Source organism: Heliangelus exortis, chromosome 2 (assembly GCF_036169615.1).
Source record: "Heliangelus exortis chromosome 2, bHelExo1.hap1, whole genome shotgun sequence".
In the NCBI taxonomy this organism is placed as follows: domain Eukaryota; kingdom Metazoa; phylum Chordata; class Aves; order Apodiformes; family Trochilidae; genus Heliangelus; species Heliangelus exortis.
The window spans coordinates 116,597,572-116,624,656 of NC_092423.1; the positions used below are offsets into that span (position 1 = coordinate 116,597,572).

General features: G+C 43.6%; 1 protein-coding gene across 2 annotated transcripts; it reads left to right on the forward strand.

The window, feature by feature from the left end:
* The first annotated feature begins 4,413 nt into the window (after positions 1-4,413).
* VXN (vexin) lies at positions 4,414-27,085 on the forward strand. 2 transcript variants are annotated; one of them, XM_071737664.1, is made up of 7 exons: positions 4,414-4,469; positions 5,464-5,636; positions 9,123-9,178; positions 15,759-15,912; positions 20,977-21,038; positions 22,644-22,720; positions 23,740-27,085. In XM_071737664.1, exons 2-7 carry the CDS (start codon positions 5,570-5,572, stop codon positions 23,918-23,920), a joined length of 597 nt encoding a protein of 198 aa, XP_071593765.1. In that variant the 5' UTR covers positions 4,414-4,469; positions 5,464-5,569; the 3' UTR covers positions 23,921-27,085. The 2 variants fall into 2 exon arrangements, with proteins under 2 accessions (XP_071593765.1, XP_071593764.1); XM_071737663.1 differs by lacking the exon at positions 4,414-4,469 and adding an exon at positions 4,812-4,946.

Sequence of the window (27,085 nt, forward strand, 5' to 3'; positions counted from 1 at the left end):
AAGCCAAAGACCAAACCAGCAAGGAGACCTGATAACCCACCTCAACTCTCAAAAGCCCTTTTTAGGGTAATTGGAATCTGCAGGAGTTCCACAGTTTCTCCATCCAAACCTATAGCTTGTAAGCTATATACTGTACAGACATTAAATGTATTTTCCCCACAAAATCTACCTCAAAAGTATCACATTTCCAAGACCCAGCAATTCCATACTGGTGCTCCCACTCCATCCTAAAACTTCCTCTGCTGTGGTGCTATCTCCCATGCTATCTTGCTGCTTCACACAAGTATTGTATCTTATAATCTGTACAAGTAAAAAATCATAAAAAAAATCATGGGATCATAAAATTTGATCCCATTTCTGTGCCTTGTGTGCAGCTTCTCCTGCTTCCTCTTCCTATTTTTATGAGTTCCTACTCCAGGGGTCTCTGAGTGCCAGTAATGATCGTCTCTGTTTTAAATACAGTCTCATTTTCACACAGAACTTCAGGCAGAGGAGGCAATGCCACATGATACCCTCCAAAGGCTTTCATCCTACAGACCACGTGTGGTGCAGTTGGCAAGAGGAGCTTGATACCTACATGAGGACACACTGGAGGCAAGTAAGGTGACAGTCGAGGTTGCCTCATTCTTTGGACTTATCCATGGGAGGAATCCTAAGTAGTTTGTGCTTGGTTACCCAAGCAGTGGATTTTCCTCCCTCCGTATGGTGTAAAAATAATGTTCAGTTGCAGCAAGAGAGCTACCACTGCCCACGTTCAGTAACCACAGGACAAGCTTTAATTAATGTGTTTGTTTATCCAAAAAATATTCTCTTCACACATCAGGAGCCAACAGTCAAAATAATCTTAAAATGTTTTAAAGGGAAAAAATTGGAGGGAAAAGTCCCATCAGCAAAATAATTTTGATTTATCAGGAGAGTAATCATCTCGATGATCAATTAGCTTGAAAAATTAATTAATCAAGGAAAAATGTAATGAAGTCCAGTATCTTAATAAGTGGTTGTTGTTACAGTCCAGTTTGGACGCATCGGTCGTTTGTTGACATTTTTAATGCTTTCTGTGGATTACCAGTACATGACCAGTGTATGAAAGCTTGTTAAGCCTCCACGTGCTTGGCTTGGCCCTGGCTTTGCTGCTGGCTCTGTGCAATCCCTGCTGCTGGCACAGGCTCTGCAGGACCTGAACATTGCAGTGCTGGGCATTGTCATTCTTGCTAATCATTGTATGGACTTACTCAAGTGTGTTTTACAGGCTTAGGGCAAATTTGTGCGTCTCCAATTATCTATTTGTAACTTTCTTAAGAGGAGCCAGCCAGGCTTCTGGGTTGGGTTGTTTTTTTTGTGTGTGTGGATTTTAATTTTTTTCTTCAGGATCATGCAGTATCTTTCTGTAGCTACTGGGGGGATGGTTTTCAGCCTGGCTTCCTGGTCTGGCTGGTATTCCTTTCCTTCTCCTAGCAGAGAATTCCATGCAGTAGCCCTTTCAAACAGCACAACACTTGCATCCCTCTGTCCTGGTCCCCTGTAGTGAATTTAAAGTTCAGATGTTTTTTACATGTCTCAGTCTTATTCCCACTGGGGTAAAATCTATTACAGCATCTTCCAGCCAGATGGAAATTAAAATGTTACTTTTGAAAATTCTTCCCTTATTCACAGATCTTTCAGCCATGCAGTGCTACTTTGATTTTGAACTAGTTCTGCAGACTGCTGTAAGTATGAAGTTGATGACAGCAGCTCTGTCTCTCTGTTTGTTCCTTTCAATTCGAGAAAAACAGCAGACTATGTAGAGAAGCTTACTTTGCATTTTGCCTTTTTTTTGTTGGTTTCGGTCATTCTTTTCATTCGGTCAGTCCTGTGGCCCTAAAATGAAACAAAAGGATTTTCCTTCCACAGACAATGCTGATTGCATTGCATCACACAGAAATGTTTCCAAGTGCATGTGCATGCATGTGCAGCTTGATTCTATCTTATTTTTAAGTGGCTATCTGTGCATACCTCTGGTTTACAATCCTATTCCAAAAATACCCGGGCTCTATCCTTATCATATTGCCCAGCTAATGGTAAGAAATAGGCTCAAGTGGCTCAGTACGGATTAGGTTTGCCTCTTACACAACAGGGTACAAGATCCAGGGAGAAGCCAGAGACCTGCTTTGGGAAGAGCTCTGTCCTCTGCAGGCCAGGGAATCCCTTGGCAATATCCCTTGCATTTGTTGAGAGTGCTGGGATGCTTGCCACCAAGTGCACTGGAAGAAAATGCTGCTCTGAAAAGGCATTCATTTGTTTACAAAGGCCAGGATAAATAAGGTCCAGAGATTTCTGACACTTATCTGAAATCACTCAAAGTTTTAAATACAGTTTTTGTAACCTTTTTTTTTTCCTTTTCCAGTTAATACCTTTTAAGTTGATCAAGTCTGGCATATTTGGTTAAAAGGAAAAGCATCTACACTTCTTTCTTCTAAATGTGGTTGAACAGGCTCCATGAGAAAAGCACCCTCACCACCTCCCCAGGGGGACATTTCTCCAGTTTATGGAATTTTTCTGTCATGTTGACAAGGTTCTTGGAGCCTTCTGCTGTTTTCACCAGTTGTTTTTAACTCAGCCTTAGCATGCAGCACTTTCCTTTCTCCACCTTTCTCTCCTTTCTGCCCACATTCTAAAAAAATCAAATACCTTCCCAGTACCAGACCTGCAGATCAGGTTAAATGAATGCTTTGTCAGATGCCATATGTCTGTTCTTGTGCCCTGAGCTCTCTCCTCCTCCTCAGTTGTCCCCACTCACCTTTGTTCATCAGGTTTTTGTACCAGTAAGTGTTTGACCACTTACTCACAGCATTCGGAGTTCAAGTATTTGGTAAAATGCTAAATCACAGGTCACAGTGAGGCATTTGAGTTGCACAGGAGGGTTTGGGAGCATTCAGTCAAAGATATACCCCAGTGCAAAACCCTTTTGGGGTCTTCTCATGGCTGTAGTGGCACCATGTGAATTAAATTATTAACTGATCCTATTTTCTAGATAGTTTGTGCAATTTGGGGAATAAAAAAAAAATCTATATAAATAAAAAAAAATCTATAAAGGCTTGATTTCCTGTTCCCACCACATACTGAACTCCTGCTAGGTCAGGAGGGAGCTAGAGGGAGTAACTATGTGAAGTCATCTGATGGGGCTCTGCAAGCAGTTCCTAGGTTCAACGTAGTGGAAGGTATCTTCCTTAAGTCTAAAAGTACTTCCTGATGTTCTCTAGCAGATTGCATGCATTTTTACTTTATAGTACCCTTCCTTGGCAAGTATTATTATACCCATTTTTTTCAGTTAGATAAACCATTCATCCAAAATAACTCATGGACAACTGGAAAAAAAGTAGTCCAGGACAGGCAGTCTTTCTTTTATACCCACATTAAGGTTTCCTGCAAAATCCTGGGCACTCGTAGTGCTTTACTACCCTGTAGGATGTGGGCAGAATGAAGCAGCATACTTCCTTTCATGACCAAAGGAAGATTCATTCTCAGATGAGAAAGATTATGTTGGCTGTTCCAAGCCCTATTTTTCTGTGGAAGTAATATGAGAGCTTTCTGTCAGCTCTCTGCACAGTGACTCATCTCCAGAGCATCATGTCCCGTATGATGAGAGGTGGTCAAATCCTACGTGCTCAAAACTTAACCTATAATACAGTGAGTAGCAGTCTCCTTGAGTCTCACTTCAGTTTCCACATCCCCACCACCCCTCAGTGTGAGGAAACACCAAATATTTGTTCTAAAATTAAAACCCAGCAATGATTTGAAAATATCTCTGTCATACCTGTAATGAAGAAAACAATGACACAGATCTAAAAGTGTGTCTTAGAGAGCTCTGAATATCCAAAGGTGAAATAAAGGGTGGGTTAGATTGGTTATAGGTTTGGGTTGGGTGTTTTTTTGTTGGTTTTTTTTTTTTTTGGCCAACTATTCAGTGTTGCTCTTCATTATTTTCCTCTTTATCCTTCTGAAAGCTTTACAGCCTCCCTGCATAACCGCCTCTGCTCCATTCACCCCTGAATGGCCGCTGCGCTGATCTTTTTCTCGGTGGGTAATGGATTTGGGTTGATTGCTTGACACGGGGACAATGGGGGGATAAACAATTGCATTGGCACCCGTGCAGCTCCCCATCTGTTGGGTGCATGGGCCTTCAGAGGGAGCCAGGCAGGGACAGATGAACACGCCAGCCGAGCCTGATGTTAATGACATCAGTCATACAAGCAGAACATGTGGCGCAATAAATCAAAAACTAATTGAACTTTGGCTTGATTATCTCGCCGGCCGGACGCCCTTTTTGAACACGACACCCTCTGCTTGGGACAATGCCCTCAAGTCCGTGATGGCTTTGCTGCCCTTGGACAGCAGGAGGCTGACCTGGGAAGTGAGAAGTGATACCAGCTTCTCCTCATTCGGTTCTTTCTTGAACACCCATCCACCAAACTCCTGCTAGGCTTGGAAAGGTGGTTTTAAACAATATTTGTTATTTCAAAGGAGAAACATTACATGAAGGTGACAATGACAGCCACTGTTTGCTGGTGGGCTGTTGATGGCAGACGTCTATAGAAGAAGGCAGCATTAGTTTTTGTGTTAATTACAACACACGTGCGAGTAATCAAAGCTATTCATTAGACTGATGCAACTTAATGTAATTATTTGTGCTTACACTTACTTTACAATTGAAGTGTTTAATCTACATCAGTTACTAGATCCTGCAAGCCAAAATTTTCAAGCCTAGGAGTCCGTGGCAGCAGTGAGTCACCACAAGTTGAGGGGGCTGATTTGTGTAGGTGTGGAAAGGAACAATTTCTGGTGGGAGCATTAAGGAACGAAAAGCTTTGGCATGAAGACCCTTTACTGAGGTGGAGAAATAAGGAATTAGGCCCCAGAACCATCAAGTCGTATAGGGTCATCTGCCTTCCTTCTGCAACTCCTGAAGGGTAGGGGTATATAACCTACGTATGTATATAACGTACGTAACCTACGTGTGTCTGTCTTTAGTCATTAGCATTTGAAATTTCACTGTGAGGTGACCCTGATACAAGTACTACTTTAAGAAGTTAAGAGGGAAAGCACAAAATGCTTTTCTTAATATACCTAGAATCAGCTCCTCATTGTATGGGAGGAGTAAATTTTTCACGAGAAGTATGTTAATGTACTCAAAGAATTAAGCCAGGTTATCTTAAAAATGCTTGCAGTGCTTCTGTAAATGTTTATTTGCCCATACACTTTATTCACAGAACCGACATTAATTATTAACCATTTCTTGTAGAGGATTCTCCAAACTGGTAAAAGGAGACTTAAAATAAAATGCTTCTATCTGAGCAGAGGCTTAAGTAACAGCTAAATTAAATCTTTGCATTAATAGTATTCATAGAAAGGCAGATGGGAGCAGAAAATGTTGCAATGAAGAATATGGAATGAGATGAGATCACAGCATCAGTCTGTCCTTTGTAGATCTGGACAATGATCACAGAGCCAGATTGGATTAGTGAAACCTATTTACCAGAAGTTCAGAGCAGTTGCATGAAGCTGAAAGGCAGTCAGGAGGCAGAGGTGGAAAATGCACCAGATTTACAGCTGCAGCGACGAAAACCTGGAAGTTTTCACCACTGTGATTTCATCCAAATGTGAGTACCCGAAACCTCCCGCAGCCGCTGCGGGGTTTTGCCTTTCAGGGGGATGCGGCGTTTAAGGTGGGGGAAATCCCCGAAGTGAGGAGCAGCTCATCTGCTCGGCTCTGCCGTGCCCTGCTTGCAGTCCCCGTGCTTGCTGCTTGCTTCTGGAGCTAAAAATCCCTGCAGGTGCCCCGAGATTGTGGCTGTGTAAAATCTTTGCGCCGGCGAAATGGGGAGATGGGGGGCTCGGTGCTGATTTACCTATGAGGTAATTGCTAAAGTGACAGCTTGCAAAGTGTGTGGCTATTCTGTCTAGCAGAAAAGAAAATCAAGTTCTGCGAGCAGTTAGCAGCTCGGATGAACTGGGTGAACCGCATGAATGTTGAATTTAAGTCTGCTGGCTCAGTAAGTGGAACGTTTCCAAAGCCATGCCCTGGAAATGAATGCATGATTAACATTAATTGCTTGTAATGAAGAGTAAGAACCGGACAAAGCCCAGTCTGCATCTGATTGAACAAATTAGTTTAAACTCAATGGCTGCATATTTCAGCAAGGAGAAAAAGAAAGCAGGTAAAAGCAGGGAAAACAAATCATGGGGGTAGATCAGATCTTTTCTTGCAAGCTGCGAGCATGAGCTCTCAGCTGCTTAATTGCAGAAAATGAGAGGAAATGACAAAGTGAACCATCGCTGTAGTTGTTTTTGTTGCCCAAAAGCTGGGCTGTACCTACAAGCACACTTTTGCAAGCAAATCCAGAAACATGATCTGCAATAATTAATACTTCTACTCGCCTGCCCACTCCCTGCAGAAAACTCCTGTTTGCAGGGAGAGCCCCTGCAGCCCCACTGTTTGCATTGCTGCCTTTGTGTTCCTCTGCCAGTGGGTCACTTCTGGCTACCTCTGATTCACTCCTCTTTCAATGGCTGTTGAACTGATTGCATGTTTGCTGGTGCTGCGACTTTCTTTTCATGCTTTGCCTTTCTTCAGCCCCCTGTAAGCCATTTGCCACTCAGTCTGGCAGGCGACAGGCAGTGAGCTGGACTGTGGATCATATGCACTTTGAAAATATGTAAATTTATTACCATTAGGCATGTTTATGTGTTGCTGCTTGTGCATCAGCCTGAGTACCAGTAACAGCACAGCAGTGCCTGTTTCTGGTAGAAATCCATATAAACTGTGCTCCTCACGCTTCCCAGTAAAATATATAAAATACCAGAGAGCAAGGAAGATGGTTTCTTGCATCACTAAACTTTTCTGCACTTGAATGTGTTGCTTGTGAGAAATTAGTTTAGTCCTCACACGACGACATTCCAGAAGCAGAGGTTATTGCAGCAGCTTCAAAAACAAGTTGCAACATATTCCTAGAAAAAAAAACAAAACACCTTCATTATGTTTGTCTGGTATTTGTCCTACACTCACCATAGTTTAAAATATAAAACATGTCCTGCAGGAGAAGGCAGTAAGGATCCCTGAGGACATTGCACCACGCGAAACAGCCCATAATTGAACTGACAGCTTTGCACAGTCTCAAGCTCTATACACACAGATAACTTGCTTGTGATGAGTTCAGATTTGTCACTTCCCATCTTACTGCCCTGTTTCACTGTGGGCAAAGCACAGGTCACCATTTCGTGTTTACCCAGTGGGGTCCTAATGCTCAGCACTTACATCCTCACTGTGGCATCAAGGGGTGGCTTTTAGACAAAGAGGAGCTGTCTAGGAAGAGTGACTTTGTTCCTACTGCCAGCTCTGCTCGTATTGGAGCCCTGGAAAGCCTGGTCACTTGTTACTGATTCCATCAGAGAAGTTTGGCTGCAGCAACAAGCAGCTTTGGGTGATCTCCAGCTGCTTCCACAGCTCCAAAATTCTTTGCAAACATAATACATAGCAGCAATAAACACTGCAACTCCTCAAGTCGAATGTATGCAAAAAAGAAAAAAAAAAAAAGATCACCTGTAAGTGCATGAGTGAGTAGGTAAGAGTCACCTGTCATCCCATAAGAAACCTTCCTGGCTCTATCAAAGTCTTTGGATTATTCATGGAGCCTGAATAGGAAATCCCTGTTCACATGCCTTGCCCTGAGGATCAGCCTTTGGAGTCGGAGTTGCTTCTCCAAATTTGGCAGGGTTTTGCAGAGCTGTTTCTGTCACTGACTGCTAAACCCTGTAGTCATGACTCTTGGATACTGAACACAGGGGAGGGCAATAATTCTCTCAACAGGCTTAGAGAGTTGGGGTTGTTCAGCCTGGAGAAGAGAAGACTCCAGGGAGAGCTTATAGCAGCCTTCCAGTAACTGAAGGGGCCTACAAGTAAAGCTGGGAAGGGACTTCTTACAAGGGGATGTAAGCAAGAGGACAAGGGGTAATGGCTTAAGGCTGAAGAGGAGAAATTTAGATTAGATATTGGGAGGAAAACCTACACTGTGAGGGTGGTGAGGCACTGGCACAGATTGCCCAGAGGTGTTATGGATGCCCCATCCCTGGAAGTGTTCAAGGCCAGGCTGGTTGGGGCTTTGAGCAACCTGGTCTGGTGAGAGGTGTCCCTTGCCCATAATAGGGGGTGTTGGAACTACAAGATCATCCAGGTCCCTTCCAACCCAAGCCATTCTATTATCCTATGAATTTTAAAAAGCAAAGCGTAGGGATATGATGAGATGAAGTGTCACAGAATCTTCCAGGCCAGTTTCAAGTCAAACTGAAACAACTAGTGTTTAAATAATCTTCACTTTGTCAAAAAAAAAAAAAAAACAAACAAAAGGCAAAACAAAAAACCAAACCAAATCAAACCAAAAAAACCCAAAAAACAACCCAAACAAACAAACAAAAAAGATTCCTTCAGTCCAGTCAAAAGCTTGATTATGGTTCTGGCACCTTGTGTGTCCAGCAGCTAGTGGTGCTGTTTCGCCTGTAATTTTGATGTCTTTATGGGTTTAAGAAATACAACTGAGTAACAGACTTGAAGTAAAATGCTTTTTTTTTAGGATTGAAACAGAAAAGACTAAGCTTAGGGCAAATGTGCTTTTGACATCATGCTGTAAAACTGAAATGGTGTCACAAAGCAGTCAGAGCTCACTGGGGAAAAAAGTGTCTAGATAAAATGTTAAACCTTTCTAAAGTTAATGTATCCGGCAGTCACATTAGAAGCTGACTGGATTAAAAGAGAATCTAATTTCCTTCTGAAACATTGGCAGTTGAGAGGCCAGACCAAAACTTAGGGGAAAGAAGGCTGGTTCCTCCTGGAATCCTGTGGGAGAGGTGCTGGAACCTGGGGAAGTCTGTCCTGCCCCCATGTGTGTCTGTATTGCATAGCTGAGACATGGTATATGAAGTGACATTGAAAGGCTGCAGCTGAGGCCCTCATGTCCTGCCTCCTGTGTGTCCTATTAGTGTCCTAAAAGAGTCATTCTAAAAGTGTCTTCCATCAGGCAATGCTACTGCAAATGTTGCTTGGGCTTGTCTGTCACCACTGCACCCTGACTGTGTTCCTGTTCTTTTTGCAGCATGTAGTCCTGCCCGAAGACGAGCCAAAAGTACACAGCACATCCTGGCAAGAACTGTAAGAAAAATCTCCTTTTCCCTGTCTTTCTTTTTTTTTTCTCTCTCTCTCTTAAATTCTCTTTGGCTAAATTTTTTAAGTGCCGTGAATAAATGGGAAGAAGATATTTCAGGGAAAAGAAGTGCACCTGTGTCTGATGCAGGGAGTGGGGTTGGGGGAAAAAAGAAAAAGGGGGAGGAGTTTTTGTAAAGCTCAGTATTTACAGAAGTGCTTTAAAGCCTAAAAAAATACAGCCTGTCTTGTGCAGAGTCAGTCAAAATGAACATAACAGCTTATCAACACGGGTCATCTGAGGGAGGCACAAACTTAATTTTTATCCATAAAGTCCTAATAATAGTTCCAGAGAGACAGGCATGAATGAAAAACAAATCATATTAATGCATACATGCATTAGTCAAGGAGCCAGTGTCACATTCCCCCGAGAATTTGGGATAAAACCACCAAGCAATGGATTGTAACATTGACTCAAAAGGGTGGCTCTGAGAGAATCACAGGAGGGTGCTTCTCCTTTGATCTCAGCAGCTTTTGCCCATCCTCGATTCTCTCCCATACACCAGCACAGAGGGCACAGCTGGAACTTCCCCCACCCCCTGCCAGAGAGGTAACCCACCCAAATTCAATAAGCCAAGCTCCCAAATGGAAGCATCCCTGACTCCATTTTCTATTCTGCTTGTCCTTTACATAAGCAGAGAAAAACTCACCAGTGAGCTCTCTCTCAATAAGTGGTTTGATCTTTTCAATCCTAAAGACAAGCTGTGCACTTCCAGGGTTCTCCTTTTCCTCTCCAGCAGCTGCTGCTGGCACATGAGCCATTTTCACAGCCTTCATGCAAAGGAGCCCAACGGAGTCAACCTGCAGCCCAGGAGAAAGGTGCTGGCTTTTAGCAGGGCATGGGCATAACCCTCTCCTCTCCTCTCCTCTCCTCTCCTCTCCTCTCCTCTCCTCTCCTCTCCTCTCCTCTCCTCTCCTCTCCTCTCCTCTCCTCTCCTCTCCTCTCCTCTCCTCTCCTCTCCTCTCCTCTCCTCTCCTCTCCTCTCCTCTCCTCTCCTCTCCTCTCCTCTCCTCTCCTCTCCTCTCCTCTCCTCTCCTCTCCTCTCCTCTCCTCTCCTCCCAGCCATGCCAGACCCCAGCACCCAGCACAACCAGCTCACCAGCAATTCCAGCTTTTTTCTACTCCCTCCCAATTTTCCCCTATGAGTGACTCTTATTCCTTACAGTATTCATCTACAGGTCTGAAAATATTTTTTCCCTGATTATTATGACTAGATAAAGATTAATAACAGCAACAGTAAAAGAGCTGAACATTTTTTGTACTCTGGGAAAATGTTCTCCTAGTTTGGACACTTTAATGAATTGGTTTGGGTGAAAGTTTTTTTGTTTTCAGGGCAAGTTTTCCCTCCTTAAATCCACTTGACCCATCCACAACCCCTTCCATGATCCCTTTATTGCAGTTCTGGTTTGCAGGAATGATGGCCTCTTTCTCTTGTGCATATCAAATCACTTTTTTTATAAGTTTTGACACTCTTCTGCCAAAGCATTTCTTCTTACTACAGACCTGTCTCTTCTCTAGTGCTGACTTTGTTCAAATATTTTGCTTGATGACCTTTCCTTTTCCCATGCCACCCCATTTCCCAGCCCCATCCTCACTTTTAAGTAACCTCTTCTTCATATTCCTCATTCCCTAAACACCCCACAGCACTGTAGGTCCCCCCTTTTACCACAGTTACACATGCACTGGAAAAAAACCTCACAACATTCACTCCCATTCCCTCTCTTGGTTATTTAAGTTTTTTAAAGCCAAAGTTATGGCAAAATCTTTAATTAGCAGACAAGAAACTCCAAAATTGTACTACAGCCAAACAGGATCCTGATACTTCTCTGGATGCCTGAAGTGGCCCACAGGAAGGGTCAATAATGTGCCTGTGGTGTGTGAGTAAAAACTATGCATCTGTGTATTCTCTCAAATTGTGAAATATCTTATTTTCATCCCTTCACTCAGGATGAGATTTGAGAATTACTCCTGCCTTCCAAATGAGGATGAAATCCAGCATGACAGAGTATTAATCAAAACAAGCCATTTTGAGGTGCCCCTTTTTAATTTGTTTTGCCTGTGGCATAGTTTGTCTGTCACATCATATAAAAATACCCCAAGCCAAAAATGAACTATAATGACATAACAAAACAGAATGCTCAAGTAAAGTTTCCATTTCTTGACAGAATAGATACTTTCCCAACAAAAGTGAAAAATTTCTTCTAACCAAATTTTCTCATAAAATGATGCAGCTGGAAATTTTTCAGCTACCTTTCATTGAAATCCAGGGCAACTGCATATCTATTATGATGTTCTGAATCTCAGCAGATAGCTGTTGTTTCTGCAGAGTGGGAGCCTCTAATATTTCATCTGGATTGGATCAGCTATTGAAGCAGCACTACACTCACAAAAGTCTAGGGAAACAGGCTAAGGAAGCTTCTGGTTTGTTGCTGTGTTTTTATAGTTGTATTTGTTGGTGTGTTGTGGTTTTTTTTTTTCCTTTGGGGCTTTCCTGACCCCAGTTAAAGATGTCTTTTGATTGGCCCTTAGTCATGATGCAGGCAGCATCTCATTAGCAGGGGGAGCACCGAGCCTGAGGAATGCTCTGCAGCTCCAGCCAAGAAAACAAGCAAGGATCTCAACCCAAAGCAATGGGCACAGCCAATTCTTAAGACCTGTGCATTCCTCTTCTTCAATGTGATGCAGCTGCTCATGGCTCATGTGCAAGCATTCAAATAAACAGAGCATACTGGAACCTACGTGCCTGTGAGGAAGTTGTGATTGCCAATTTCTAGACCCCCACAGAAGTAGCAGAATGATTATTTCTTTTTCCCTTTTACCTCCGCACCTGCAGTCAGTGCTGCAGAAATGCCTCAGCTAAATGAAATCTTCTGCTCTGGTGATTGCAGTGGATGCACAACTTTAATCCTCAGCAAGGGCAAAAATAGCAAGCGACCTGGACATCTGCCAGCCTTTCTTTCATGGCAGAAACACACAAGCAACGTAGCATTAAGTGATTTAACATTCAAATGACTGGCCCAGGGGAGGGGGGTAACTTCCATGACATTCAGGAAGCCACCCCCAGATGCATGATGCAGCAGGAGGTTGAGAGAATGGGGGCAACACCTTCTTTTTTTCAACTGAGTGTTCTCCAAACATTCTTTTTTTGCAGTTCCTGTTGCTCTACTAAGAGTCATTTCCAGGGATAGTAGATCCTTCCCTCCTCTTCCTCTCCCAACCCCAAAGTCCTCTGGTTAGAACTCCAAAAGCAGGCTGAACACCAGTATTTGGCTACTTTGCAGAAAAATGGCAGATCCCTCTGTATATGCCAGTACTGCCACATTAAAAATTAGATCAGCATCAGGCCATCAAAAAGAGCTTAACTGTACAAATCTGGCATTTCTTCCACTAACAAGCACTTCATTGTACAGCTTCTAAGCTTAAAAGTTTTACTGAAAGGCAGATGTTTAATTGTCACCTTTTCTGATTGCTTGTTGGTTTGGCAATGGGACTCTGAGTCGAGGATCAGTGGCTGGGTTGTTGGAACATCCTCTGCACTGTTTGCAACCTTCCTGTGTCCTCCATGTTCCCCCCTTAACACGGCTGGTTCCAACAGTGGGTATGCCAGATGGTAAAATCCACAACAACAAAAAAAAGAGACTTTGCTGAGCTCTGAATTCAGAGTTGGCATCCTGCAAACAGACTGAGCTGGTCAAGGGACTTTCTGATTCTAAAAACAGTAGTTATTTAGAGAGCAGTTAACTAATTCAGCATAGTTTGGCTGACTCTGCCATTCAGACAGATTTAAATTCCCTGGTACATCTAGAAAAGAAAAGTGACTTCCATCTGATCCTTCTGCCTTACCCTAGGTACCCTAGAGAAATGTCAGCTCCAGTTTAGATCAAAACTGCACTACAGCAGGTTTAGTTTCCTGACCTAGATAAGTCTTTACATATTACAGCAGTGGGTGAGGTAGCCAAAGTCATGGTGAAATCTTGAATTAGGAGAAAAGAAACTCCAGAAGTGTACTACAGCCAAACACTACAAACAAAGATGTTAAGTGCAGATGTGCCGCACAGATTGCACTTTTGTCTCTGGCTGTCATGGAAGATGACATTGCAAATTATTTCTCCAGATTCTTCTGCTTGAGGGTGTTTTGGCATTACTGATATGACAAGTAATAAAGAATCTTGAAAACACAGGCAACGTGCCTAAATCTTGCCATTAATGGAGTTAAAGACCCTTCTCCCTTTCCCCTAACTGTATTTCATCCTTTGAAACACATGGCAGATTGTTAAATTTTAAATCAGTGGTGGTTTACACTGATCAAATAAGCCACTTTCAGGATTAGAGACAACTGCAGTCAGCATGCTACTTACCAAATATGTTCTTTTCATAACCATGCAAAAGAAGTGACCTCTGGTATCTCAGTGGCAGCAGGGTGCAGACATTTTCTGTCATACGCCAAAGAGAACTGAGTGTGAGCAAAAGCTCTGTGTGTATTTCCAGAGCTGGTGGGAAAGGTGAGCTTTGCAGTATTTCTTGAAAGCCAGAAGAGTTTGGTTCACGTGGGGCAGACTCCAAGGGCTGTCCTGAGAGACCCCTGCCAGCCACAGCCCCATCGATTTGTTGTGAAGAGCAGGTGTCTCCACCAGTGTCACTGTGGGGATGAATGGTGATGTCTCTGGCAAGCAGCTTGGGTGGTCAGAGCATGTGTGGACACAGGAACCTGTTGCAGAAGGATGGGAAGGTGTTGAAACTGCCCCAGAGAGCCAATGTCAACTGCTTCAGCAGCAACAGCAGCACTTGCTCTCACCACCAGCATCACCCTGGTTTCTGAATTATCAGAGTGATGCTGAGGCTCAGCTCTGGCAGCACCAGATTTGTGGTCCCGTAGAGCTGTGCCCCAGCCCCAGCCTCCCTTAGCACATGCTTTTTCTTCAAGGACACCAGAAGTCCCTTTGACTTAACACTGGGCACATCCTTAAGTAGCTTACTGAGCAAGGACTGCGTTAGGTTCTGTGCCAAGGTCCACAGAACTAAAAGAAAACCCCTCTTAGGTCTTGGATTAGGCTTTGGTTGCCTCACCAGCCCTTTCCAGCAGTATTTGTGCCTGCTCTTGGGCAGTTTCTGCTCCTCGTACTGCTGGTAAGTAGGCTCTCACTCATGTGGCCTTCTCCAGACTCCTGAGCCAAAAAAGTAAAAAGCATTCAGTTGGGTTTTTTTCTTTTTTACTGTTTTGGAAAGAATTGGCTTGCAGGTGTTTTTATATCTGGGTAAAAATTCACATACACAAAATATTGCAGATTAATGGTGAATTGAATTAAAACTTACTTAAAGAAAATGGACAGTTTTGCATAAGGGGACATGCTCAAATGCAGTCTTGATTTTATCTTGAGTGTATGTTAAAAGGCAACACCACAGGTGGAAGGAAGTAAGGCTTTTACTACACCAGTAGTGGTCTGGTCTGTGACTGGTCTCAGTCTTCAGACAACATAACCATATTTATTTATAAAACACATAGATGACAACTGTCAGTCATCAGTTTGATGCAAGTAACTGCTTTTCACCTGGTTTTTCAACATAAGATCAACATAAGTATAAGAGGAAACAGTGGAAACAGGTGCCATGTGTCTTGTTTCCTTGCTGGTTGCATCTTTGCCCTGTTGTATGTTCTTGTATGGCAAGAACTTGGATGTTCTTTTATGTCTTTGTGCAAGTACAAGTGTTCAGGGAAGAATAGAAAAAAAAATACAAAACATGAAACATCTTTTCCAACTCTCGGAACTTTAATCTTGAGAAAATAATTTCTGGGCCATCCTGGAAAGCAGTCCTGATGGATCCACCTGCTTGGAACCTATCCCTGGTTTTCTAAACTCCCGTTATCTCCGGCCTCCCCAGGTGCCTGTGGCAGCACAGTGAGTGCCGTGGCTGAGTCATGATCAATGTAGAAAAGATCTTGATTTTGTTCATTCTTGTTTTCAAGGACTCTGTTCAAGATACAGTGGGCCTACTGCTCAGAGAGGAAGCCCTCAGTGGGTTTTGTTTGTGCAAGCTGATGTCTGTGAAAATTAATGTCTTGTAGCTTTTTATCCTCTGCGGTCATTGACCAGGTATAAAATGGGAAGAAGTCCAAATGGCAGGAGAAGCCATGAAGAAATAGCATTTGTAATTCAACTGCATAAGTTTAACTGATTTCCCAAGATAGGATGCAATAAGTAATTGAAATTTGAGCTGTCTCAAAGGCATACCCTATTTGAAAAGGGCCACATTTCAGTCTCCTGAGGAGAACACAAAACATTCAACTAAGTAGCTGGGTCCCAGACAGACCACACTTGATTTTCCCTTATTTTATACACCTCATGCACAGAGGGAGGACCCAAAAAAAACAAACCCCTCCAATCTTACAGTCCCCACCCAGTGAAATCCCCTCTGGATGACAGTAAAGCAGTGGGAAGAGCAAGCACCGTGCCCCTCCTCTGTGACCTTGCCAAACCACCTCATCTCCCAGGTTGGGTATAACAGGATGGTTTTGCCTCTTCCCTATAGGTGATAGTTGCATCAGATCATCGACCCCATAGGACAGAGAAGCTGCAGCCCCACCAGGGTGATCTCCTCCGGGTGTTGTACAGTGAAGACAAAGTGCCAGGCCTGGGCCACCAGCAGCAGGGACCCTGCCCCACCAAGGGCACTGCACAGCACAGTAAGTCCATAAAAGTGTCTTTATTCCTGTATTGCTCCATAATGCTTTCAGATATTGGAGTGTTTTCGTTTGCAAAGAAGCAGGCACTTTGCTGCTTTCCTGACAGATATTTCCATGCTTAAAATGTCCAGTGGAATTAATGAGAAAATGACTGTGACATTGCAGAGCTCTCGCTTTTTCAGTCATTAACTTGTTTTATTCAGAGTCATAAATGCTCCCTTTCCAAAGGCTGACAAAGTTTTAGAGATGATAGATTGCACATTACTGAGTTTTCCTGCGTCATCTTATTATATAAGAGCCCTGCTTAGGTGCTTTGAATTTGCCAGAACTTCATTATTGGGCATGAAATTTTAGATCCTGGATGTCAGCCACAGTCCTGATTTCATTTTTCCAACTCAAATTTGTTCGCCGTATCTGTGAGAAACCATGAAGGAAACATGCAATTTGCCAGTGCATAACCAAGGAAATGAGTAAACATAAATAGACTGGTCATGCCGTGCTGGTGTGTTATGTTTGGAAGGCTGAAGCTGGAGCAGGGCCATGCAGTTTGGCAAAGGGTGGCCTTTTAATCAAAAACGCATCTTCTGCTCTCCCTTGAAAAATACTCTGATGCAGCAGCCTAGTCATAAGCCTTTGCAAAAATTCCATATGGCATGTGTTTGGTAGAAACATTTAAGATTGAGCTGTGTAAATGGTGATAAATCTGTGAAGCAGATAGTTCCGTAGAGGTGCATGTTCTTCACACCACCAGGCTGCAGTGGCACTGCTCACAAGTCATCCCATTTGCACACAGACCAGACAAGAGCCTGGGAAACTAGGAAGGAAGAAACTGAGCTTGGGATCATAGCAAAAAAAAAAAAAATCTCAAACTGGGACTGAAGCCAAGAAATAGCTGAACAAAGAGCTGGGCCTTAGGGGCTGGAAGAGGGAGTAAAAGGGGGAGAGGCTGTGGGGTAGTGGGTGCCAGAGAGGCAGTGGGGGAGAAAGGAGGGACTGCTGGTCTCTGCTCTTAGGGGCAACAAGAAATAAAGCATGACAGATAAGTGTGAACAGTAGAAAAGATGTAGGAACCTGGAAAGAGCAGCAGAAAAGGGGGAAGAAGTTCTTGGAGGGAGGGGAAAGGGAAGCAAGCGGGCAAAGAAACTGGGATGCTGAATGGGAAAGAGGGAGAGACTAAGTTTAAATGAGAACAAACAAGAGACAAAAAGGACTGACTGGGGAGTGGAAGGAGAGAGAAAAGAGAACAGGGCCAACTAAACCTGCCAGGAGCATCTGGACAGGACAAGAATTCTACTGCAGGGCTGCCTCAGCTTGTGTGGCATGGCCAGGCTGTTTGGCAGATCCCTGCTCCCCCAGCATAGAAGGTGCTCAGGAACCACAGTGATCAGCAGTTTGGAATTGCCCATGAAAATATTAATAGTTCTGTCCTCAGAGGATTCACTGCTGGGGAAATTTAGTCTCAGACTGCACAGAGAAATGAGACCTAGGGATGAACAACTGCTGAGTGAACACTGTCTCTATGAGCAAAGCAGGTAAAAGAAGAAAGGAAAGAAAAATGGTTTCTGGTGACATATTAGAGACTGAATCTCAATGTCTAGATCCTTGGGGGTGATGAAATAACTGATTTGATTCTGATATTTCATAACACGTGAGGCCCTGGCTTTACAGACTTAGCTTTTTAAGGAGAGTCAAGTAGAAGTGTTTGCAAGTATTTGTATGAAAATAAAACCAGCTTTTTGTTGTAATGTGCTGCAATGTGGAGTTTCAGTACTCACTGTACTGATAATACGTACAGAGAGATTAGGGTGCTGGGAGGGAGTCCAGAAAGGTCTCTGCAGCTGTTTTTCAACAGCTGGAGAGTCAGTATAATGTGATATGAAGTGAGGTATAGGTATCAATGCACATCATCTATTTTAATTAATCTTTGTACAAATGCAACCGCCACATAAATTTCATCTTTCCCTCACCACATCCCTCAACTTTCTTTCCAGAAATAATTGTGTCTGCAGAGTTTTCCATGTTTGCTCCATAGATAAATATTGTTGAAAATTAAGGAGGCTTCAGATTTGGTAAAGCACAACTTGAAATCTGGGTAATAGAGTGGTGAACAGCTCAATTTCCAAAGTGAAAAAAGTGTAAGCAAGAGCATAAATGAGATTATGAGTACATTTATTGCTAGTGTTGAGAACCCCACACAAAAGTAAAAGCATTAAGACAGTCCATTGCAGCTTTGGGAGAAAAGGAGGCTGAGGAGTGACCTCTTTGCAGTCTACGGCTTCCTCACAGGGGAAGAGATGGGGCTGGCACTAAGTTCTGCACTCCTGTGACTGAAGACAGGAATGGTAGGAAGCTGAAACAAGGGAGGTTTAAGTTTGGTATCAGGAAAAGGTTTTTCACCCAGAGGGAAGCTGAGCAGTGGGACAGGCTATCCAGGGAGGTGGTCACAGCACCAAGCCTGCCTGAGTTCAAGAAACATTTGGCACATGGTGTGGTCCTGGGGGCCCTCAACACAGGGACAGGAGTTGGACTTGATGATCCTGATGGGTCTTCCAGCTCAGCAGATTCTATGATTCTGAGGCAAGTAAGTGTAGTGGGAAGCCACAAGGAACTCCTGAGCTGTGTTTTGCTTCACAGGATAGATAGAATCATAGAATGCTTTGAATTGGAACCCTAAAAATCATGGAGTTCCAACCCCCCTGCCATGAGCAGGGACACCTCTCACCAGACCAGGTTGCTCAAAGCCCCATCCAACCTGGCCTTGAACACTTCCAAGGAGGGGGCAGCCACAACTTCCCTGAGAAACCTGTGCCAGTGTCTCACCACCCTCACACTAAAAAATGTCTTCCTAATCTCTAACCTAATTTTACCCTCTTTCATCTTGAAACCATTATCCCTCATCTTATCACTACATGTCCTTGTAAAAAGTCCCTCCCCAGCTTTCCTGTAGGCCCCTTCAGGTCCTGGAAGGCCATTATAAGGTCTCCTGGAACCTTCTCATTTCCAGACTGAACAATCCCAGCTCTCTCAGTCTGGCTTCACAGGAGAAGTGAGCCAGCCCTATAATCATCTTTGTGACCCTCCTCTAGACTTCCTCCAGCACCTCCATGTCCTTTATGTACTGGGGACTACAGAACTGGACACAGTGGGGTCTTATAAGAGAAGAGTACTTAAGAGTACTGCTGGCCATGCTTCTTTTGATGCAGCCCAGGATAGGGTTGGATTTCTGGGCTGCTGGCACATACTGACAGCTCATGTTGAGCTTCTCATCAACCAACACCCCCAAGTCCTTCTTCTCAGGTCTCAATCCATTCTCGTCCCAAACTGTAGTTGTGCCTGAGATTGCCCCAACCTGTGTGCAGGACCTTGCACTTGGCCTTGTAGAAGGATAGCCTTGTTGTGGATAGATTTGTTTTTTAATTGTGTTTATTCTTCAGGAAATAATTACTCCATTTGTTACTGATTTTTTGTACAAGTGCTCAGCTGGGAAACTTGGGGCAGTTCAGAATAACAGATGTGCAGCAACTCTTGTTGCTTGAGCCAGCTCGAAGTGGAATTCACATGGCATCCATCTAACACTGTCTTAGGAGCACTTATGAATCTGAAGCTGTAAAGACTTATTTTTGCTTAGATATTTTGCTAAAAGTTTGCCAGAACATTTTCTATATCTAATAATAAGAGAGACAGGCTGAATGGAAGAATCAGATGATATAAAAGCAAACAAAACAAACAAGGAAAAAATATTGACATTAGCTGAAGCACTGGTGCCTGGAACCACTTGCTGAATACTGTTAGTATCTAATATGCAAGATGAGAGGAAGTAATTGAATTAAACTTTGACATGAGGGATGGAGTTAAGTACCTAATGGAATTACTGACAGGAGGTGGGGAAGGGGAAGAAGGAGGCTAATTGAGATTTTTTACCATGGTCAAAGATTGCCCCCAGAAGGAAAAGACAGTTTTTACTGTGAAGTCAGGCTGGAGACAGCACTATAAGCAACACCTTGGATATTTCTGATATTTGCTGTCACTATTAATGTGCCTTTGGTCACAGCAGTTGTGAATCACATTGTATCCTCTGTCTTGGTGAATCCTGGTACTGCTGTAGATCCTTGCTCTCTGCTTAGCTAAATACCTTTTGCACAAAAACAGCGGGCAACTGGGAATGGCCATAAAAAGAAAGAAAAGAAGGGAAACGGGAAGGGAAAGGGAAAGGGAAAGAGAAAGAGAAAAAGAAAGAGAAAGAGAGAAGGAGAGGGAGAGGAAGAGGAAGAGGGAGAGGGGAAGAGAGAGGGAGAGGAAGAGGGAGAGGGAGAAGGAGAGGGAGAGGTAGATTCAAATGGGAGGATTTGGCTCCATGAAAGAAAAAAAAAATCTGGAATCCTTCTCATTTATTTCCTCAGCAGAATTAGCAGGAATGTCAGTGAGCATTTATCTGTGCATAAATTTTCAGCTGAGCACTCCCTTGTAAATGAAAGGTAACCTTCAGGTCTGAGGACAGCAGAGAGAGGTGCCAGTCAGCCATGGGCAGACAGAAAGGCTGAAATCCCTCCCTGTGATGGAGTGGATGTAGCACATATCACTGCCCTGGCAAGAAAACCCTCAGGGCACTCCAGAAAGAAGAATGACCTCCTAGGAAGGACCTGGCAGCCTGGCAGTGAGGACTCCAAGATGCACAGAAGCTGCATTACCCAAGCTCTGCTGAGAAGCAGTAGATGGGACCACTCTTTGTATGTATGTACACGTGAGTGTCCACAGAGGGGAAGGGTTCCCCTTTAGTTTGGTCTACTAAGGATGGTTATCATCTCATTTGAAAAGTCTAGGAGCAAGAAGTTGAGTGACATTCCATAGTGACTTAAGCAATTCCAAAATAATTTCTTTTGACATCACTGCAGATGATCATCATAAAGAAATTTCTGCACTTTTGATTACAATCAAAATTTGTGGGACCATAACTTGAGTCTGCCTCTGCTTGTGTCTTAACTTAGCTGCATGGAAGGATGCTTTTAATACAGGTTGTGCCAATGAAGTGATGACCAATAATGCCATGTACCTTATGCTTTGCAGTGGGAATTGCTAAACAAGAGTCATCCAAGTCCTGTAGTCACATGTTGAATGGAAAATCTTGGGTAAGTAAATACAGAAAGGCCAAATACCTCTGTCTGATGCATCTTAAAACTTAGTACCCTTCAGCATATCCTGCCTTAACAGTTTTGAGACATGATTTATGCCTGAGGATCCTTAGCTGGGAGCAGAGAATGGGGTAGGATGGCTGCCCCCCCAGGAACCAGGAAGGATTGTGTTGGAAAGAAGCAGGAATGTTCCCATTCTGGATGCTCAGCTACCTACAAGACCTGGAAGGAGTGAGCCTCTTGTTTCTCAGGGAATTTCACAGATAGGGAAAAATTAATTTGTAAGGTGGAGCAAGGATCAAGTAATTCGTATTCTCCAGAATGCCAACCTGATACAACAGTCAGATCAATCAAAAATGTCAGTAAAAAATTTATGGGAAAATCATCATATAAAAACAAAAAAAATGTTCTGTGATACATAGAATGTTTTGGTCAAAAGCTACTTTACTAAAACATTTCCCCTCCCTTCTTTTTCTTACAAAAAAAAAGCCTTTTCAAAGGCCCTACATTTAAAAAAAAGAGGTTTTCAAACAGAAAATGGTCCTTTGAAAAGTTTCTGACCAGCAGCAGATCATGCCATAGAAATTTATGGCTTTAAATGCTCTTTTGAATGGCTTCAGTATACTCAGTAGCTCATAGCTGGATTCTGCTAGAGAAAAATGACTGCACAATACTGAAGAATGGTCAAAACTTATAGTATTCAGAATAATGAAACTAATTGCTCCTACCAGTAATTAATGCAATTAAATTTCAAAGGATGCTGAAAAAGTGATTTGAAACATCTTTAGGTCTTCAGATACTTGCAGAGCATTCCTTAAAATATTTAGTCTCAGATTAACCCTTAGGAAAGAAGTCCTACATGGCTTAATATCAGTTATAGTAGTGACAATAATATGAATAATTCTTCAATATTGCCAGTAAAATCAGCAAGTATGTTTATGGCCTGAAATGACAAGAGCAGATCAATATTTTTGACATTTTTTTTCTGTTTCTGGGCAACCCACACCTTACCTTACCATCTTGGAGGATATGCCAACCTCAGTGGCCTGGTTATGAGAAAATGTGACTCATTTCTGGTGGGCAATGTATGACCAAATAAAACAAGGAGGATGTCAATACTTAGGCACTTGTGGGGCTGTGGCAGAACCGGGGCCCCTGTGCCACAAAGAGGCACCCAACAAAGCAGAGAAAAACCTTTCTGAAAGCCCAAGAAGCAGCAGTTTCTGGGACTGCTGCTCCCCAGCCCACAGCAGAGGTGGCCTGCAAAGGGCAGCCAGGGGCCAGCACACAGCCTTGCCTCCTCAGGAAGCCAGGCAAAAAAATTAAGGAATAGAAAGGTCTGCAGACCTCCCTCCTTCCATAGGAGGTGTAATTCTTGCTCATAGAATCTCTGGGCCGAGCTCAGTGAGACAGCTCATTTGTGAGCTGGAAGCATCTGTGTGGGTAAGAGTTAGTTGGGCAGTCAAGTCCTCAACATGCTTCCTCTTGTGGAGAGATTTACAGTATTTATTCATTTTCCTAAAACAGCCTCTGTCCTCAGACAAAGCTGGAGGTTCCACCCATCAGCAGCATTTCCTCCTGATGTGCTTTTTCCTCCCACAGCTCCCACCATCACCAGTTGCCCATATCACCACGAAGGCAGTGGCTGTCACAGACCCCAGCACCACTCCTACAGATGAGTAAGTCCCTTCCCACCCCTCAGCCCAGCCTGGGGGCTGCCCCTGGGCCACTGCTGCGCAGGGAAGGGGACAGGGCACCTCCACCACAGGTCACCCTCTCACCAGGTAGACAAAGACACACTCAGCTGCAGATGTCCTCTGGATCAGAGCTGTAAAACCTCAGTGATTTACAGTAAACAATGCCAGAGAGCAGCTAAAGGACGTGCTGATTATTTAGACAGGCTGAGGGAGCTGGGGTTGTTCAGCCTGGAGAAGAGAAGGCTCCAGGGAGACCCTATAGTGGCCTTCCAGTACCTGAAGGGGACTACAGGAAAGCTGGGGAGGGAGTTACTGCAAGGGGATGTAGTGACAGGACAAAGGGAAATCATTTCCAACTGGAAGAAGGTAGATTTAGATTGGATATTAGGAAGAAATTTTTTAGTGTGAGGGTGAGGAGACACTGGCACAGGTTACCCAGGGAAGTTGTGGCTGCCCCATCCCTGATTCAAGGCCTTTGATTGGGTTGGATGGGGCTTTGAGCAACCTGGTCTGGTGGGAGGTGTCCCTGCCCATGGCAGGGGGGCTCGAAGGCTGGAACTAGATGATTTTTAGGGTCCCTTCCAAGCCAAACTGTCCTATGATTGTATATCATCAGCCATAGCCATACAGCTGCCTCAGTGCAGCTATTTTATCACTGAAAAGTGTCTAAATTCAAAATTTAAGATTTTTTTTCCACCTAAGAAAAATTTATTCCACCTAAAAAAAAAAAAAAAAATCTCTCCTTATGAGAGTTTACAAAATTTAATTGATATTTTTAAAAAAACAAAGCCTTATTGTCTCTAGGTGTATTTAAGGAACAGCTTGCCCATAGTCTAAATACACTCCTCAGCAGACAGTTAACCCAGACATGTATCTGGGTGATGTCTGGGCTGCTGCCATTGCCAGCTTGGTTTTCAGTGGGTTTTCAGTCATCATAATCAGGGCAGAGAGGCCACAAGGGTGAATGCTTCCCACATCTGTGCTGTCTTTGCTGGCCACAGGCAGCGCTGGAAGAAGACAGCAGAGTATGACCTGGCCCTGCCACCTGGAGCAGAAGCATCCCTACCACTGACAGGAGGCAACCTGTGTGGGACACCCAGCCTCCTGAGGAAGATGTGGATGAAGCACAAGAAGAAGTCAGAGTACCTGGGGGCAACAAACAGTGCCTTTGAGGCAGACTGATGAGGCTCAGCCATGCTTTTTTCCAAGGCAGAAGGTCCTTCAGCCCCGACAAGTGCTCTAGGATTGATGAAGGAACAGACACAGCACAGCTCATCCAGGAAAACAGCCTCCTTTTTGTTACTTGATGCCAATGGTGGAAGAAAGGCTAACTAGGGTAAAATGGTGAATGCGATGCATCTCACTGGCCTTTTTTGTTGTTGTTGTTGTGATACACTAAAATCCCAAGAATCCCACTAGATTTATGTCTTAACTCAATGATGCTGAACTTACTGCTGGCTCATTCAACATTTTACATGTCCTGCCTGAATCAGCTCACACTCATAAGATGAAAAGCCTATCAAGAGGTTTCCATACCCCTGCAAGGTAACAAATCAATTACAGAGTGCCATTAAATCCCAGGGCTTTGCTCAATGGTGTTCCTCTGCTTGTCCTCTTCCCCTTTTCATATCATGAGATCAAGAACACATCTTACAATATGCTTGGTTGAATGCCATACGTTAAATATCTTTTTTTTTTCCTTCAGTTTTGATGCTTCAAATATTAAATATTATAGGAGTCAAATATTAAATATTTTTTAAAGAATGGGTGAGTCAGAACTGAGCAAGTTTGTGAAAACAGTTACCAAACCTTTCTGTGTGACAAGTGGTTGGTGTTTCAAAGTCTCCTGCCAGACCAAACTAGGAGCAACTGGATAACCTCAAGAGACACTTTTTTCCATAGAACCCGCTTATGTGTGAACTGATAGTCAGCAACTTACCCTTTGCCTATGTGGTACAGGGTAGCTCACTACGTGCACAAAATACCGGGAAGAAAGAAGATGTGTAAATGGTGCAGTTAGAGAACTAAATATGAGATATTTGCATATAGGACACCTGTGTTTATGAACTGATGGATTTAATAGAATTGCTGAAAAAAATTCTCAATTTTTTTTTTTAATTTAGGTGCTGATCATAGTCCCTTGGCTTCTCCTCTTAAAGAAAAGAAGTTTTACAAAAAAGATTTCACCAGTATCGCAGATAATATTAGTCATGAATAATACTTGCCTCACATGAGTGCTCCCTTGGTTATCATAAAAGGCTTCAGTTTGCCTAAATGCAGAACTTCAGATATATAAGTGTGTAATGATCATAGTAATAGTAATGATGATCTTCACTAATCTAGCTGCCAGTGCCCCAAAGCATAAACGAAAAATAAAGGTTGCACTTGATGACAGAAGCAGAGGAAAGAAGCTCCCATGTGAAACTACCTTACCTGCAGCCAGCATAGTAAAACACACTGAGTTGCCACCATACAGTGCCACTGTACTGAGGTGAGGAGGATCCACAGCCATGAACCCACCAAAGGTTGAGCAGCACATCAGCAGTGTTAACAGCAATCACAGTTCCTTCCTCTCCTACCACAGCCACCTGGGCAACTTCTGCCTTGGGGTACCTGCTGACTTCATCCCCTGCTTGTGTTAAGCTCAACTTCAACAAAGAATCACAGAATCATTTTGGTTGGAAAAGACCCTCAAGATCATCAAGTCCAACCATTAACCAACCTAGTACTGCCAGCTCCACCATGAAACCACATCCCTAACCTATGGACTTAGAAAAAATTATATTCTGAACTTGTCTTGCAGCACACTGTACTGAAGGAGCCTTGGATTACAGTCTGTGGAGCTGCAGGCTCAGGCAGTTGTCTTCAGCCAGGGGCCACCCAGCTCAGAAGTTTCAGGGTGCCTCCTGGGAGGGAGGGAAAGGCTGCTCAAGCAACAGCTCTGCTGACTTTGGTTCACAGGTTTGCAGCTTGACAGCCTCAGCAACCAAAGCCTGCAGGATGGGAAAGCTGCTCAGTATCCAGCTGGCATTAAAGAGCAAATGTTCCTGATGGCTCCAAGGAGGGTGGCATGGGATGCCCACATGGGGCTGGACATGATAAAGAAGGCAGTGGGTTGGAGACAGAAGCTCTTATTTAAGTACCATGGCTTTTCATAGAGACAGAGCTGACCCAGTCCAGAGCCTGCCTAGGAGGAGAGAGGCACTACACCTTCAAAAACTATTTCTGTAAGCCCTCACGTTCAGCTGTCCATCACTGTTTTATTCACAGGCTTCTCCTCCAGAGGTTCTCAAAAACTGACAGGGGACAGCCTTGCAGACAGAAGTCACAAAGCCTCTTCCTCCTCCTTAACCAAGGCAAAACTCTTTCTCTGCCAGCAGCTTTACAGAGGGATGATTTTCTCTGCTGCTTTTCTTTCTTTCTTTCCACTGGGAAAGGACGAGCACACAGCTCCTTGTTACCCACGTGCTGAAAGACTGCTGCTGCTGGCAGGCAAGGAGGAGAGGTGGTGGTGGTGCCATCCCTGAGCACCCTGTGCCAGGTCAGTGCCGATGCCCTCCCGATGCCACCCCTCAGCAGCACCAGGGCCCCCCTGGCCTGGCACACTCCCCCCACTTCACAGTCCAGAGACCCTGACCCTCCCAACATCAGGTCCTGTATGACTCAACCAAGCTGGAGCCACAGCCAAGTTTTTCCTGAAATGTCTTTTACAAATATCACCAACCATGCCCCCCCTCCCCAGCCCATAGAAATCCTGCCAGAAGCCTTGGCCTCACAAGCACATGCTATTTTTACACGTGTAGGTAAACCTAGTAAACTACTTTCCTGCACAGCAATGCATACAGTCAAGGAGTAAGCAGAATAGGAACCATCAGTTCCCTTTTTTGTTCTCATTCCTTAAGCAAAGCAAAAATAAAAGATGGACGGACACTGAGAAAAGTCCTTTTACTGCATTTAGGATAATTAGGATAGTGAGTGTTTGTGGAATCTGTCCTTGTAGTGACCTTGACCCTTAGAGAACCCTGCACATTGTCCAGGGCAACAAGAGTTCTGTCTGTTGAGAGCTGTAACTTAGGTTTTAATGTGTTCATTAATAGCTTTAAGCAGTATGAGGATGAAAAAGAGAAGATATTATTAATATTTCTACCTAATAATTGATGTATCTTGAAAGATGTATTTATGGTTTTCTTATTTATTTAATTTATAATTTGGATCTATGAGAGGAGAGATGTACAAGCATACTCAATTTCTCTGTATTCCAAGAACTGTGGAGATCTCTTGTACTGTAGTAGATACCTGTTTTATTGATTCAAATAAAATACATCCTATTCATAAAAGAGAAAAAAA